The following is a 17,351-nucleotide window of genomic DNA, read 5'->3' as shown; positions in this document are numbered from 1 at the left end:
GAGCCTCTGCACATATAATGTGTGTGTATATAGCTCTCTCTCTCTCTCTCTCTCTCTCTCTCTCTCTCTCTCTCTCTCTCTCTCTCTCTCTCTCTCTCTCTCTCTCTCTCTCTCTCTCTCTCTCTATATATATATATATATATATATATATATATATATATATATATATATATATAGTTATAGTTATAGTTATATAGTTATAATTAATATGTTTCCATAGGAAATGCATTTTTATGTTGCTAATAACTTTGGCGCCGTTTGACGCATTTCCATGAAACATTTGAAATAACTTACTTTTTGACTAGTTTTTGCTTAGGAACTTTAGGGCTCATCCGTCAAGAGGGGGGCAAGAAAAAAAGGGGGGTCCGAAAACATGTTTTACACATTCATTTAACCAAAGGACCTTAAGGCACAGCCACAGCCTAAACTGCTGAATGGATTTACACCAAATTTGTCTGAAAGCTAGATCTTGGTCCAGAAAGAGTGCTTTTTATGATTTGATGTATATCCGTTCAGTAGTTTTTGAGCAAATAATGCACAGAAACTTTGTAGAGCCAGAGACAGGGAGCCTCTATGGACCCTGAAAGATCTCAAGCTGAGATGTCATTGGCTGCCACCACCTCAACCAGGAAGTGGTGGCAGCCATCATAGGACTCAGGACTCAGTAGAAGTTCTAAAAAAGGTTGGAAAAAAGACATAAGCGGAAGGGTAGGGATACCCTGACTCCCTAGGCCTGGAGGTGGGGGTCCTCTAAAGGCCCCACTTGGCAGCAAAAACATTTTTTTAAAATGTTGCCACAAATTTGCGGCACAATAAAAAAAAGGGACAGACTTATACGCTTGTTTATGAAGAAAATCCTGGGATGAGACAGGGCCCTGGGGGATGATGTTTTTTTATTTTTGGGGGCGAGGTGGGTGTGCGTGGCCCCCACCCTAGGTCCTTTTTGGTCCTGGGGATCCCATCACCCAGGGCCCGATGTACTTGAAAAGAGGAGGGGGCAAGTAGCTACCCCGGCAGCTTTCGGCCCCGGGGACATGACCCCCGGGGCCTGATGTACTTGTAAGGGGGAGGCGGGCACGTGGCCCCATCCCCTGGATTTTTTTGTGGCCCCAGGGAGCCCATCCTCCAGGGCCTGACATTTATTTTTAGAGGGTAGGATTTGTGCGGACCCCCTCCCTGACCTGCTTACGTCCTAGGGATCCCATCCCCCGAGGCCCTGAGGCCCAACCTGCTTTTTTAGGATAGTAGATCCACAGCCCCCTTCCCCGACCCTCTAAAGGCCCTGGGGCTGCTAAGGTAATTTAAAGGGATGGGGCCACATTGCCTCCCTATGAGAGTCAATAATGGTTCTGGGAACACCATCCCCTGTGGCCGGTTCAAATGCTGTGACCCAGAAAGCCCACCCCCAGGAAACAGCATTTTCCCTACCCGCACCGGTGGTGGGAGCTTTGAAAATGCTGCTGTTGGCTGTGATCCAACTTTTGATATGGTATCAGCTCACCCACCTTTATTGATGCAGGCCCCGGAGGATGGGGTACCCGGGGCCAATAACGTCTCATGGAGGGGAGCTGTGCAACCCCGTTCCCCTTTATTTTAAATTGTGGCCATAGGGATGGGGTCCCTAGGGCCGAGCAAGGCTCGGAGGGGCCGAGCAAGGCTCGGTGAGGCAGGCCGCACAGGTCCCGTCCTTTTCATTCTAAGGAAGGGACCTGGGGGATGGGGTCCTCAGGGCTTAACAAGGCTTGGGAAGGGGGCCAATGAGGCCTTCTCCCCTTTATTTCGAAGAGTAGTCCTAGGGGGTGGGGTCCCAAGGGCCGAACAAGGCTCAGCGAGGGAGACCACACAGCTTCTGTGCCCTTTAATAGATAAAAAAAGACCATGGGATCCCCAGGGCCAAAAGAGACTCAGGGAGTGCGGCTGCGTGGCCCCTCTCTCCATTTTTCATTCCCCAGGGCCTATAATGGCTTGAGAAGGGGGTCTGCTGCCCCTCCCCTTTAAAATAAAAGCCCTGGGGATAGAGCCCCCAGGACCAGGCCTAGTGGCCAAACCCGCCACCCATGGCCGAAGCAAGGGGTTGGCTGTCTATAGGGGGGGTTAACCACAGGCCAGGCCTTGTGGCCAACCCCACCACCGTGGATAGTGTGGCATTGGCTGCAATGGTGGAGTTGACAGCAGGGCCTGGCACCAGGCTAGCCCACCACCATGCACGGACAAATGCCCTGTGCAGTGTGGGGCAACGCCCCTGTGTGGGACCGGGGGTTGGACTTATGTATGGTAATTCGATATTACATCACTCATGACATCTATGACATCATTGATAATATCACTGCAACATTTGCAGTGAAATTATTGATGAGAAAACTGTGTTTGGAGGGGGCGTGATTTATATTTACTTTAGGGCATGAGTTATAGTTACTTGAGATAACTATAAGTATAACTAGTAAATTTCTATCAGTGTCTTGGTCAGTTATAAGACTGGACAAGACTGGCAAAGACAACTCGCAACATCACAATGCCTGCACCAAGGGCAAGCCTAAAGTTGTACTTTGAAGCCATTTATACATTAATTGATTATCTTTCATTACTTTTCCTCATTTTATAGCTCTGTTTCACACGTCTTACCTGCTTATTACTGGTTTTGATTTGCAATTCTTAGATATTTAGGATTCACATTTAGAGCTGTCATATTATCTCATAGGTGCACCTTTTTGGTACACTTTCTTCTCTTTGAAAAATTAAATAGATAAAACAAATTAATGAAAATATAAATGATAGAAAGACCAGACTGTAACGACGTGGCTTAGGCAAGAATTGTTCGCACAAGCGTTCCCTAAAACCTCAGCATTCCTTACCTCTGGAGGGGGCAAATGCAGTGGAAGTCGGCATCTGGGAGCTGGAATTCCCTGAAAGTTCTCCTTCTCTGATGAGATTTGGGAGGTATATCCTGCAGGAAGAGATTAGAAAAGGAGAGGCATTACATCTCATGATGGGAGTGACAGAAACAGGTCATCGAGGCTCTGCCACTGTGGCCACAACACAACAGTAAGGGTAGATATTTTCTTTCCATAATTCTGAAGTCATTGTTTTTTTTTGCTCAACCTGCTCTGTGTACATAAGCAGGGGTCTTATATATGTGTCTTGTCTGACCCTGGTGGCCAAAGCCTTTGCAGTAGAGAAATAAATCGCTGTGCATTGAGGTCCATTAAACAGGCGCGGTGCGTCCATTGGGGCGTAGCCCGCAGCTCCCTCGGCGTCTTTGAACTTAAGTAAACTCAGTTTACTTAAGTTCAAAAACGCCGAGGGAGAACTGACAATCATGTCAGTCAGCATGACGTCGGTGCCGTCATGTTGACTGACATGATTGACAGATCAGTGGGGGGCAACAGGCAGCAGCACAACACAAGTGCGCATGAGTGGGGACGGAGGGCGAATTTTCGTACCGTGCCCACTCATGCGCACTTGTGTTTTCAATTGTTTGTGCATGCCCATTAGGAGCCCTGGCTCCTAATGGGCAGGCGGCGGGCGAAGAATAACTGTGCCCTAACAGCGCCAGGATTGGCTGAGAGGGGCTGGTGCCATTCCAGTGCCGACGTGGCGGGACCGGCTGTGGTAAGTAAGTTTTCCTGTTTATATTTTGTTTAACTCCCCACTCTCCCCCCCCGCGAGCCACGACTGTCTCTGCCGCTGACCGCGCGACACGCAGGGGAGCATGGGCGGGACAGCGCCCTAGTCCCACACGACGGGCGAGCAGAGCTTGTAGCGCGTCAACCCCTCTGAGCCGCCCTCCTCGCCAACAGCCAATAGGGAGGGCTCACCTGGGGAAGGGAGCGGGCGTTCCTTGGAGTATAAAGCAGGCCCAGCAACTATGCTCGGCCTCTATTTCCCGCGCCTGGTTCCCTAGGCTCTGCGCTGATGTTCCTCGTGTGCCCGTCGTGCGCCTGCCAGCATCGCGGGTCTTGCGTCGGGTATTTCCGCGTCGGGTCTGCGGTGAGTGCTAGTTCGGGGGTCCTGTGTTCAGCTTGCGGGGGCTGCGTTGGAGGGGCACAGAGCGGGAGGAGGCGAGGAGCGCGAGCGGCAGTTTGTGTGGCCTGGGGGGACAGAGGGGGAGCGGGTTCACACGTGTCCTGCGGCCTGCATCGGTCCGCCTCTGTCCCTTTGGAAGATGCATGTGTGCAATGCATGCCCGCAATGAGGTCTTCGCTACATTTGAGTCTATTGCGAAGGGAGGGGATGCGGTTATCAGGGTCGCCGTTGGTGCTGCGATGAGATGCTTCAGAAGCGGGAGGAGGAGGCGGTGATCGCAGCTAGTGCACGTTTGAAATATAATGAGTGCATTTTTATCGGTCTTTCTGCACAGCCCCAGTAGACGCGCTTAAAATAAAACCTTGTAAAGTGACCCAGATCGAAAACCAAACTTTTTCGTTGAAGGCATATGAATCTCCAGGTTGTTGGCCGCACGGTCACCCTCCCGGGCCGGGTCCTGTTTCCATCCGCGGTGGGAGCCGATCTAGCGGCTTGTGCCCGCCGGGGTGTGGGTGTCGTTGCGGCGGGCAGATCCTGTGGGGACTGGAAGAGGAAGGTTAGGTTACCCAGAGCAACAGCTGCCCTCCTCTGTGCACACACAAGAGTGTCGGCGGCTGAGGCAGCCCCGAGAGCAGCCTGCAGGGCCTTTCCGGCAGCAACGCCACACGTAGACACAGCCAGGGCTCCCGAGGTGGGGGCCGGTCCTGCCCACGTAATGCATCCCCGCAATGAAGATCTTCGTTGTGGTGCCTTGGTTTTGCAGCTGTTGTGCTTGTTGGCGTTGTTTTGTAGTGTACTACTTGTCGGTGCCTTGCTGGGAAGGGAGGCGCTATGGGGATGCTGCGAATTGTCAGTACATGCGATAGGTCTCTCTACTTGATGCATTGTGAATCTCCACATTTGCATCATTTGCCGAGGTTGTAGGATAAATGACGCAGTTTGTATCTTCGTGGTTCGCACCGGGTATCGGGCTTTCAGTCGGCGGGATTAGTTTTGCAGGTCTGCAAGTGCATCTCCATTGTTGTCTAGGCATCGTCGCCCTTGGCTGCCTTTGGCAAGCTTCCAGGCACGCTTTCTTTAGGAGAACACATCTATAATTGTAGTTTAGCTTTGTTCACCTACATCATTTCACGTAGATTTATGATCATCTCTTTTCTACAAATTGTCATTACAGGCGGCAGTCTCTCTATGTGATGCTTTGTGAATCTCCGCATGTGCATCGTTTGCCGCGCCGTTTCCTTTCACCCTCTTTTCCTTTCTTATTAGCTAAATAACTAATAAATTTTCAGGGCGGTGAACGTTGAATATTGGATTACGCGGGATGCGGGTTCCGAGAATAGGCCTTTCAAAGGGTATCGTAAACCACAAGATGCGTGGCGCGTGCCGATTTTAGATCCATAAGCAGAAATCAAAGAACGATAACTCTGTGTTACAGGGCACAACTGTTACCGGTCGGGGTTTTAATTTAAGATCAGTGCATTCTGGGAATTGTAGTCTGGCTGTATTCTAGTTGAGCCTGGTAGACCGGCGCACCCGGTGGTGGTGCGGTGGGGCGGGGTGTGGGATTGGAGGGTGGGTCTCAGTGATACGATGCCGTCTGGTCATCCCACGAATTAAGGGTTCAGTGCAAAGTAACTAAACACATACTTTCTAGTGTAAGTCTGCAAGCCCCATTTGGAGGCATTAGGATGAAGCCAAGGGGAATTGCGGGGAGCGAAGGCAGAATTGACGGCGTCGTGTCGCTGGGGTCTTTTTTCCGGTCTCTCGCGTTGCTTTGCTGTATCATTATTGAATGTGTTGGTCCATTAGGCATTCTACACGATCCATGTAATATAATGTATCTTGTGTCTAGGGTAGATGCTACAACCTGTGCTTAGAGTAGTGTGCGGCCCGACTGGTAAATTTGCTGCTTCTGTCATTGCATCCAGCTATATAATACAAGTAACATTACACCTACAACAAGCCAGGACTATTGGCTTTGTCGGTGGTCGTTAATTGCACTAGCTAAATAAGCAACAACCGTGGCTTTGTCTATAATATTGAAAATGCGTCAGTGCTGAAATGGTGACACTGTGAAAGAACTACACTGAGTCCCTTTGAAGTTACAATAAAGGTAGCGAAGAGTGGTACAGCTTCAGAGTTAAGATCTTTTTTCCATCCTGAGGGTGAGGGAAAAATAGCAAGACAAACGAGACCCGTCTCATCATCTTCTTTTTATTACTGGCAGTGCTGAGCACTGGCAGGACCCGGCCCACTTAAAGCCCTAGCCACATCCTTAATTACATAGGCACGCCGCTTTTACAGACCCCGCCCTTTTCATCGGGGAAGTTGCGTCCTTTGCTCTCGTTGTCTGGGGGGCGCTGTGGATTCTGTCCTTCTCGAGTCTGAAGCTTGCTGCAAGTGTGGATGTGGTTTGGCATCGGTCGAATGTTGGTAGTTGGTGGGCCATGGCAACGGCATGCTTTCTTGGGGCTAGCTGCTGGAGGATTCAGTTTTTCTCGGGTCTGTGGCCATGTGCGCTGAGCCAATTTTCAGCAATGCAGATATTTGCTATTTTCTGTATGGTAAGGAGTTGCAGATTGCATTTATGTTGTGAAGTAATGTCCCTTTCCTCTATCATATTGGAACCCGACATCCATCATATTGGAACCAGACATCCATTTGAGCCATTGTGCCCTATACAGATGTGGGGTAGACATGTGTCCTGTCCTTTCATTTTGAGGGGCTCCGATGTCAAGGTGCTGGTTTTCTTCTGTTTGGTGTGACCGTATCAGCCAGTTGCTCGCGTGCCTGGCTCGGCCTCGGGTCTCTCTCCCTTTCGGGAAGGTAACTTTCCCAATGTGTGAGAAAAAATAATTCTTCAAGGCTGTGCACACTTTCTCACGCTCGCCTTTCACAAATGAATAGCTGCGTGGGCGTCGGACGGTTTAGATCAGTCAGGTAGGCCGGGTCGGCGCGCCTACCTCGGAGCACTACCTACTTCATGCTTTTTGTGGTAGCTATAAAGCGCCAGCTGTAAAAGGTTTTCAGAACATTATTCGATAGTTTATAGTATAGAACGGCGAACCCAAGGTGTAGTCTTTATTGTGTGTTAAACTTGTGGGAATGTCTTTTTAGTTACTTCGATATGCGTCGCTGTACTAAATCTGCAACCTCCGTTGATCCACGGTGTTTGGGTGAAAAGAAGACCCAAACGCTTCTTTACTTCTTTCGGTGTGCACATTTTATAATTTTCATCACTTCAAAGTTGTCCACTTTCGATACAGCCTTCATCGGTATGATGGAGAGTGAGATATGAAACCGTAAACCATCGCAGCTTCTTTTACACTTCCCTTCCAATTAATCTATCTGCTGTGAAGTTCAATTATGCGAATTTAACTTCAAGCAATAAAACTTAATAGATCTGGTGGGTGAACGTAGCCATAACAGATATTTAAGACAACGGACAGCTATGGTGTAGGACACGTGGAAACATATTTTAAAGGGTGATTGCAGGTTTCTTAATTCTGCAGGTATAAATCCAATGTGTTTAACTCACACATGTAATCCTAAAAGGCACTGCAGTATTATGCAGTAAACCACATCACTTTCAGGAGTGTCCATTTCGGATGTTTTGACATATTAATGCAATATCATCCAACAAAACGTGCCAACATTCTGAAATAGCACTCTATCCTCGAAGTATATTTTGCCCTTATTTTAGTCCGGGTCCAATGCCACTGAAAGCATCACAACATCCACCAGGAAACCATTATGACGCAAAGGTGTCTTCATGTTTTAAAGGCATCATAAAGTTAAGTTTGGTGTAATTCATACTAATGTCAGTAACACAATTGCTAAGACTTCTACTATTTGATTTCTGTAATGTGAGATGACTGTTGTGGCCTATGCCCTTAACATTCTGGCACCTAACGGAGCTGACGAATTAAGGTAAGGGATCGTAACAAGCGATGTGTATATGACAATTCAGGCTAGCTTATGTGTCTTTCTAACTAAGAGAACCATTACTGGCTACGTCACACATCTGCTGTAGTTTTAATTTAACAGTTCCATCGTTAAGTCGGAGTGAGTTTAGGTATACATGGAGAATGCATCCATTTGTGAGGAGTGAGCTCTGGTGGTACATGCATGGCACTGTATACGTTATGTAACAGATTATTAGTTAATATATCTGGTTGTACTAGCAGTGCACAGACAGGCTCAAAAAAGTTGGAATTGTGGTCATATTGTAAAATGTCGTTTAGGGGCGCCAGTCGAAACAGCCCCTGAACTTGTTTCCATCAAGGAAGCAAAACATGCCCGACAAGGCTTCGTGGTGAACAACTATAATAGCTCACTGTCGCCACCTTCTGGCTATCTGGCTATCAGCCCAAGTGACATGAGGTAAAGTGACAATTGAGAAGCAAACAAAATACATGAGGGAGCAAACAGTGCATTACAGAAGGTTAAGTGATAAGTGTGCAGGTTACAAGAGAGACACAGTACAAGTGGAGGTAAAATACTGCAATATGTGCTAGACACTCAGGCCTAAAACAAACGTAATGTAGGCGATGGTGGCACTTGTGCAAGCAGCAAAAGCAAACAACATGTGAGAAGTAGCAAACAGTGTGTTACAAGAGGAAATGGCGGGTGCATGTTACAAAACAGTACAATGCTGCAATAAATGGCAGATACTCCGCAGGGACTCAAGAAGGCATGCCTGCGACTTGTTCACTCTATAGATAAGTGCGGGCACTGTAAGAGTACCAGATGTCTTTGTCGGCCCTGTACTTTCCCATAGCCAATGATAATCGCAATTTGATTTGTTTTGAGGGCGGGCCCCATGTTCCACCCCCGCCGGAGTTAAGTGTGGTAGGTAACGCCTGGTAGCAGTTGGTAATTGACAAACCGCAGATGGCTGTAAGTGCCTGAGGTAGAATCAGTCAGGTTACTTTGGGACAAAAGTGACGAACATGCAAGACACCTTATTATAAGTCGTCTAGGATATAATACATTGGTAATAGGAGCAAATACTGGGCGTCAGATGTGGGAAGGGGCAGTTCATCCGTGAAAAGCAACTCAGGCACCAAGTGTAAGTCGCTAGTGACATGTGGATCACTGCTTAATGCAAGGGTTTACAACCAACCCAGAAAATGCGGGCGAGAAACTTTACAGAAAATGACAGGTAAAAAACTTACAAAAGCAGCAAGTTACATGAAGTAAGAGTGACAATTGTGAGTAAATAAATACAGGAGGTAGCAAACAGTACGACAGTGTGCAGGTGACAAGGGAAAATACAGTACAATTAGAGGTGAAATACCGCAATACAACAGAGAACTGGGAATGACATTTGTCGGTTACGGGCATCTGCTAGTTTGTGCTCTAACCAATCTCAAATAATGATCTTGCAGTGATTTGCCAGGACATTCCCAGTCATGATTATTACAGCTGTGCCCATGCGGCAAGTAAATGATTCGAATGATTCGACTATGGGATGACTTTCATAAGCCCACCACTTTGCTTAGACGAATATCACTGGTTTTCCATTATCAGCAGAGATAATAATGCAAATAGTCACTTGCCGATCCCCCGTATAATATGTCCGGACAAAAACAACTAACCACCAAGGTCTCTGTAAGAGGTGTGGCTTATGTAACTAAGGGCGTGGCCTAAGAACCGTATCTAAGCAATCCCCATTAGAGGTGCGGCTTATGTAACCAAGGGCATGTCCTAAGAACCGTCCTAAGAAATCTCCATAAGTGGTGTGGTGAAGGGTACTATGATAGAGGTGCACTAAACAGCGACCGAAAGTAGCTAGGTGGGTGGGGGGCTCTGTCATCGACGGAGGCCTCCTCCAGAGCTGTGGCGGAGTACAGGGCGATCTGGAAGCAGATGGACAGTAGGGGTACCTCTGCGGCAGAAGGATACGGTCTAAATACCTCTGCCTGGCACAGTAAGGGTGCCTGAGCCAAGAACCTGGAGCCGAGGGGGTTCCAGGAAACAGCGTCGGCGCCCCGTTAGTCCTTCGGGCGGTCGGGGGGCCTGAACCGACCGGGGGTGTGCCTCATCGCTCCGCCCTGACAGGGGGGGGCGGGAGTATAACGAAATAAAATGGTAATTTACTGCACCGTCAGAGCATCGACTCGCCGTGCAAGATGGCTCCTTAGGCATGCGGGTCAGCGAGGGGCTGCCGCATTGGATCGCCTGTAAGATGACCCACCTTATCAGCTACCTGTTGTACGAAATAAACCTGCAGCACTGCTTTCCCACAAATATGTCTCATGAGTTTTCCTTGGTATATAAGTGTTAATGTGCGCAGTGCGGAGCGAGCGCTGGCGGTGTGGGCACTATGCTGCTGACCGCGCGACACGCAGGGGAGCATGGGCGGGACAGCGCCCTAGTCCCACACGACGGGCGGGCAGAGCTTGTAGTGCGTCAACCCCTCTGAGCCGCCCTCCTCGCCAACAGCCAATAGGGAGGGCTCACCTGGGGAAGGGGGCGGGCGTTCCTTGGAGTATAAAGCAGGCCCAGCAACTATGCTCGGCCTCTCTTTCCCGCGCCTGGTTCCCTAGGCTCTGCGCTGATCCCACCCTGAACCCTGACCCAGCTGCAGAGCGGCGGGCGAAAGTTGTAAATTTGTTAATGGTCATGTTTTGTGTTGCAGGCGGAGTCACAGGGCGATCTGGAAGCAGATGGACAGTAGGGGTACCTCTGCGGCAGAAGGATACAGTCTAAATACCTCTGCCTGGCACAGTAAGGGTGCCTGAGCCAAGAACCTGGAGCCGAGGGGGTTCCAGGAAACAGCGTCGGCGCCCCGTTAGTCCTTCGGGCGGTCGGGGGGCCTGAACCGACCGGGGGTGTGCCTCATCGCTCCGCCCTGACAGGGGGGGCGGGAGTATAACGAAAGAAAATGGTAATTTACTGCACCGTCAGAGCATCGACTCGCCGTGCAAGATGGCTCCTTAGGCATGCGGGTCAGCGAGGGGCTGCCGCATTGGATCGCCTGTAAGATGACCCACCTTATCAGCTACCTGTTGTACGAAATAAACCTGCAGCACTGCTTTCCCACAAATATGTCTCATGAGTTTTCCTTGGTATATAAGTGTTAATGTGCGCAGTGCGGAGCGAGCGCTGGCGGTGTGGGCACTATGTGTTCCTCTGCATGTGCCCGCCGTTCCCGCTCTGCCTCTCGTCTGACAGCATCAGTAGGTCGTTGTCACAGTTCTGTGCCGATGTCCGAGTGTGAAAGTTAAGTGACCCTGTCCGAAAGGCCGCGTGACACTATCTCAGTGGCACTGTACTCCTGTCTGTCAGAAGCAATGTGACTGACTTTGCGCTGGTGTCATTGTGTCCCTGTCCGCCATTGCGCCCCTGCTCCGGTGTCCGGTGCTTGACCATCTGCTAATTAATTACTTCCTGCTCCACTGTCAGTGCGTGGTTTAATTGAGGAGTGACGCAGCAGAAAAGACGAGAGAAACCTGCGAGTCAGGGGGCGCATACTGATCATTGTTTTGATGTGATTCTTTCTGGTGGCAGGTACGTGCATGAACTGCGAGTTAACAGAATGCATATTCTTACTGCGTGTGGGTGCGCGACTGAGGCTGCAGTCCAGCCATGCATACCTCAGTCTCAGTCTTTGTGTGTGCCAGCTGGTCACTCACTGCGAGTAGTGGTGCCACCTCATTGGAGAAAAATACCAGCCCATTATCTACTCACCTGAGCTCTTTCTTTTCCATTTTCATTTCCCTTCCTTCTGTCTGTCCTCTGACTTCTCCCACTTCCTTTCTCTTTGCCTGTCTCTTTCCATCCTGTCTTTATCCTCTTCTGCTACTGCTGTTTGTACTTTCTCTTCACCTCTCATTTTCTTACCATTTTGGTATCTGCTCGTTTCGTTTCTCAAAAGGAGTGACGTTTGGGATAGAAAAGCTTCAGGACTTCACGCACCCCTCATTGTTACAGGCCTGGGAGGCCCTAGCAGCAGGACTCTGGCCTCTGGAAATGTGGCCATGCCATGTTGCACTTCTGCCAATACACATATCCACAGGCCGATCCCTGTCGGTCCCCTCACATGAGATCAAGGGGTGGGATCCCCTGCTGAAGACGAGGGCCTACCTGCTCAGCTCTGCCTACAGCCTGGCGACTACATGACCCTTCACCTAAGGCTACAGTTCCATTATTTTATTCTGGGGATGGTTGTGTGCCGTCACGGTCTCCTAAATAGGTGCACAAAGCTCTCAATCGTTGTTTATCATCTTTACCGGGACATATTCAGTTTCCATCAGACGGCAAAGGGTTTCATAATGCTAAGATCTCACCATAAGTGAATAGTGTTGTGATCTGATACAAATATTGTGTTTCCACTTGTCTGGCGAACAGGCTATTTGAGAACGTGTTTCAAATACAGAAAAGCAAATATACACTTTCATTGAGATGGAGGGATGGATAGATGGAAGGGAGGTTGTCGGAAGATGGCTGGATGCTCTGGTGATTCGCCAGTGGTGAAAGGATAAATAGATGAATAAGTGGGCAGAAGAGTTACAGGAGAGTGTGTCCAGAAGGATGAGTGAATGTATACATGAATGAATGCTCCAAATGATGGACAAATGACTGGATGAATTTCTAGTGAATAGATACATGGATGGATGAGCGAAGGGGAGAGTCTCTAGAGGGACCGATGGATGGATGAACAGATAAATGCAGTGGATGATAGAAACATGGATAAATGAATGGTGGATGATTGGGTGAACAATGCATGGGCTGAACACCTCTTATGTCGGCCGCACTCGCTCATTACGTAAAAATCAGCCCCAACTTTTACGCCTCACCACTTTCAAATGTCACCAGCCACCACTGATTAACTACCTACTTTAGAGTGCTGACATTCCAAAAAAGCGTACGGTGAGCTTCGGGATGCCAGATACAAGACTACTGGAACATGGGGCATCACTGTGTGCTAGAACAAGCATTAGATTTACATTAATCTGCAGCATTCAATGTCAGCCTCACCTAACAGGTCTAAGCTCCTCTGCAGATCTTCAATTAAAGCAAAACATCATGCTTTCAGGAAATGCCTCAATGAAAAGCGAACTGTACTAACCTGCTTAAATGAAGATTGAAATTATGAACTGACAAAGACAAGCACTACAGCTGCCATAGTGGTATATGGTCTTATTGACGGCACACACCTACTATTGTGTGCTGATAACTCTGGTGATGACTTTGAAACTTTTGACTTCTGGGGGGAGTGGTATGCATGAAGGTTCACCTCTTGCAGTAGTACATTTTATCACTTCAACAGATCAATTGAGTTCAAAATCAGCAACATCTATAAAAGCCAAGATCCTCTGTAGAGCTTCAATGGAAGTGAAACATCATGATTCCAGGAGATGGCTCAATGAAAAGTGAAATGCATTACATTTTTTAAATGACAATTGAAATGCACACAAGTGACACATCTACAATAATGCTATGGAGCCTTATTAATGGCAAAGTCTCATGACCAATTTTTGCTGCTTTGACAGAACTGTGGAAAGATGCTTGATTATATGTTTACCTATCATGTCTTGAGAGGGGTCTAAAGCTAAACAGTACCTGAAAATTGCTGCCTCTCATCTATTAGATTTCAGCTGTACCTTTCCGCCCCTGCATATATCTGGATAATCTCCTATTGTTTCCTTCCTTTTCCTGTCTGGGCAACAAAGCTACAGGTCTAGGGTGGTGATTAACTGCCTATCGATCTTTCTCAGCTTTGAAGAGGGGTTGTTCAGTGTGTACCTGGAGCCAGAAACTTGAATGTTATTAATTGTTTATACTATTCACCAGAGGGTAGGTTCCATCATTCATTGATGATGATCAAATTGCTATTTTGAATGCTTGTTCACATTTTCAGACAATTTAGATATTATTAATTAAATTCCAGTACATACATGATGGTAACCACACTAATAAGTCTCCTCTTTTCTTACATAGTACCTTGTCTTAGCTTACAATGAACGCTGTGGAAGAGCCTGATATCACCTATTCCCTATCACCAGACAAGACTCCAATTTCAGGAGACCCGATAAAAACCTTAATTGGCAAGATTAGGAACCGCGTACTTCACTTCTCATTTTGCCCAGCTGACAATCAGTGAAGCCAGGTAACTGGGGAGAGGAGCTGGCCTAACGGCTAGGGGGGGTCGACCTCGAATCTGGGGAACTGGGTTCGAGTCTTGGCAATGACGCTGAACATCCTGTGATTCTGGGCAAATCACTTGCCGCTATATGTATCAACAAACCATTTTGCATTTCCTAAATAGCGAATTTTAAGGAATCGCTATTTAGGAAATGCAAAACGGTATGTATGTACAAAATCGCTTTCCAATAGCGATTCCTTAGCATTCCTAATTTGAGATTAGCAAATTGTCAATTGCAAATTACCCCTTCATTTCCATGGGCCAGGAGGCCCATAGGAATGAAAGTGCAATTTGCAATTAGCAATTTGCTGATCGCAAATTAGGGATTTTTCCAAGGGTGCAGGGGTGTCTCAAGAACACCCTGCTGCACCCCTGAAAAAGACATTTGGGAGCATATGGCGCACATACATGCCCTAAGGGCATGTATGGGCGTCATATGGCACCTTTGTTTTTTTTCAAAAAAGCTTTTTGATAAGAATTCGCAAATTACCACCAACTAGAAGTTGGTGGTAATTTGCTAATCCTTAATGGCATTTTTTGCATATTATTTGTTTGATACATTGCATTTAAGGAATCGAAAAATTTGCAATTCCTTAAGTGCAATCGCAAAATAAGGATTAGCAAATTTTGCTATTCCTTATTTTGCATCAAACTTGTTTGATACATACCATTTGTCTAATTAGCATTCGCAAAGGCCGAAATTCGCAGAATTTCGGCCTTTGCGAATGCTAAATAGCTTGATACATATAGCGGCTAATCTCCCCGTGCCTAACAAAAATGAATGTGTCCTCATGTAATGCAACTGGTGCTATATAAAGTGCTCTGATACCCGATTCGGGTCAAGTTTGAGCTATATAAAACTCTTTAAAAAAACAAAAAATGAAGGGGCTCATTAGGATGGCATAACAATCGCCGCCGGTGGAGGCGGTTGTTACGCCAACCTAATGTGAAATACCCCCCTGCCATATTAAGATGGCGGTGGGTATCGTGGCGGACACAAAGTCTGTCCGCCGCTTTTCCGCTGGTCGGCAATCGTTACGATTGCCAGCCGGGTGGAGCTGGGCCACTAATATGGTGGCGGTGCCTAGCAGGCACCTCCAGCCATATTAGGATGTGGGTGGTTTAAAGGCCTTTCCATAGCGGTGATGCCGCCATGGAAAGGCTGCCGGGGATTTGCTTAGGGGGCCAGTTGCGGGCCCCCAGGAGGGGAGTGGTGGTGTGCACTTGGGGGGTACCCATGGTACCCCACTGCAGTTCCCTTTACCATGTGCCAGGATGCGTCCGCCAATATGGCAGGCGCATACTAATTGGGCCGGTGGGACCGCCGCACGTCTGGCGGTTGGTCCCATCACCGTTATGATGGCGGACAGACTGATGCCCACCCACCATCATAATGAGCCCCTTAGAGAGGTTTCAGGGTTGAATTCCCAAAGGGCAGAAAAAGTCCTTCTGCATGTCATAATAAGAAGTCTGCCCACCAGGCTTGTCCTGCACTGTCCCTGTCAGATACAGCACCTTACTTAAGGATACCCTGCAGTGTCATCAGAGGTAACACTGCCTCAGAACCGCCATACCTCCTGTTGCCAGCTCCACCAATGAAGTCAAGGACTCCTGGGGCATACGATTGATACGCTTTCTGGATATCTTTCCAGAACATAGCCCACAAAATGGGTTTTCTCAACCCAATGACACCATAGACTTAGGGCCTGAATATGATGCGGTCAGAAACGGCTCCAACCGTCGGTCGCAGCCTTTCCGACCACATCGTAATATGCTGGTCGGATTCCTTTCTGACCGCCTCATTACAATGGAGACGGTCGGAAAGGAATCCGAACGGTCATTCCGACTGGCTTCAGATGGGCTCAGAGAGCATGTTCGCCAGTTAGAATGCAGCCAGTAATCCCGAGGGCGGCTCTTTCCGCCCCTGGATTACAATGTCGGGTTTCGCCAGCCTTTCCAAGCAAGCCTTTCCGACACATAAAGGTTGATGTAACTCGACTTTAGGGGCCCCTAGCAGGGCCCTTTGGGTGCACGGCCTCTGATTGGAGGCTGATGGGGCACCTATTGTGCCCCCCTGTTGATCCCTGCACCCCAGGGCAGGCACCTAAAGGTGCCTGCCACGGGGTGCACGATGAACTGCACCTCCTATTTTACAATGGGAGCATGCATTCCGGCCGGAATACATGCTCCTATTGTAAAGCATAGGAATGCGACAAACAATGTTTGATCGCATCCTAATTAGTCAATCGGGACCACCGACGGGATGTCGGTTAGTCCCATGACCCAGATGATGTCGGACAACGGAAACTCCGCCCGATATCGTAATCAACCCTCTAGTCAATATGCCAGCTTGAGACAGAAAACCCAGTGGACTAAAATCACCCTGCAACCCACTGTGCATTACTTGAGTGAGGTGCATTCAGGGTACTTATCAATCCTGTGAAGTTTTACAGGGATAGTTGGAGCAGCTCAAGTCCTCTTTCATCATGAATGGACATACTCAAGAACACTAGGAAAACAGGAATATATGTTCAAGGTTTAATAAAAGCAAAATCCTATCCGGCACACATTATTTTTATAATAGCTACTCTTCATAAACAAGATAATAACTATGATACTGTCAGGAGGCAGAATGATAGAATGTACTGTAACTTTATGATGGTATTATTAAGCTTCTTTGCATCAATATCCCCAACCCCTCATTTCACCTGGCAAATTAAGTTAAATTTAGCACCAAAAGAGGCCTACTTTGTGCTTCATAGATGTTTCACACCTGCATACCTTTTCTGAACAACTGAACCAATGTTCAGGAAAGAAGCAGCAGCTGCTGTCCACCTCTACATCGGCAAGTTGGCAGATAAACAGAGAGAAGACCTTGCCTTGGGAGGCTGGATGTGCCTTGACCTTAGTCTTCAGCTAGGAGAGGTGATTACATCTCCCTATGACCCTCATTCTCAAACACTGGTATGAAGTTCCTCTCTATGGCATAACACTCTCTTCTAGTTTAAGCATTGTCAGAACATTGTTAAACATTTTCAAAATAATTAGAAGCAAAGCCCTTCTAACCCTTCACGTACTTACATTCTACAAAACCTTGCCTATTGTTTAAGAACAAAAGGTGAGAAGTTGAGAAATCAATTTCTATGAAATCGTGTTCTTTATTTAAAAACAATCA

At 47.8% G+C, this 17,351-nt stretch overlaps 1 protein-coding gene across 1 annotated transcript in view; it reads right to left on the bottom strand.

Moving 5' to 3' along the window:
- LOC144790871 (actin filament-associated protein 1-like 2) overlaps positions 1-17,351 on the bottom strand; it is a 266,716-nt gene that overhangs the window by 137,793 nt on the left and 111,572 nt on the right. Inside the window, exon 4 of the mRNA XM_078665527.1 lies at positions 2,853-2,944. Within this exon, the coding sequence (XP_078521653.1) occupies positions 2,853-2,944 (92 nt within the window). The remainder of the gene's footprint in view (positions 1-2,852; positions 2,945-17,351) is intronic.

Source organism: Lissotriton helveticus, chromosome 11 (genome assembly GCF_964261635.1).
Source record: "Lissotriton helveticus chromosome 11, aLisHel1.1, whole genome shotgun sequence".
In the NCBI taxonomy this organism is placed as follows: Eukaryota; Metazoa; Chordata; class Amphibia; order Caudata; family Salamandridae; genus Lissotriton; species Lissotriton helveticus.
Note: the sequence above shows the minus strand (reverse complement) of the source record. Positions and strands in the feature narration are given on the sequence as shown.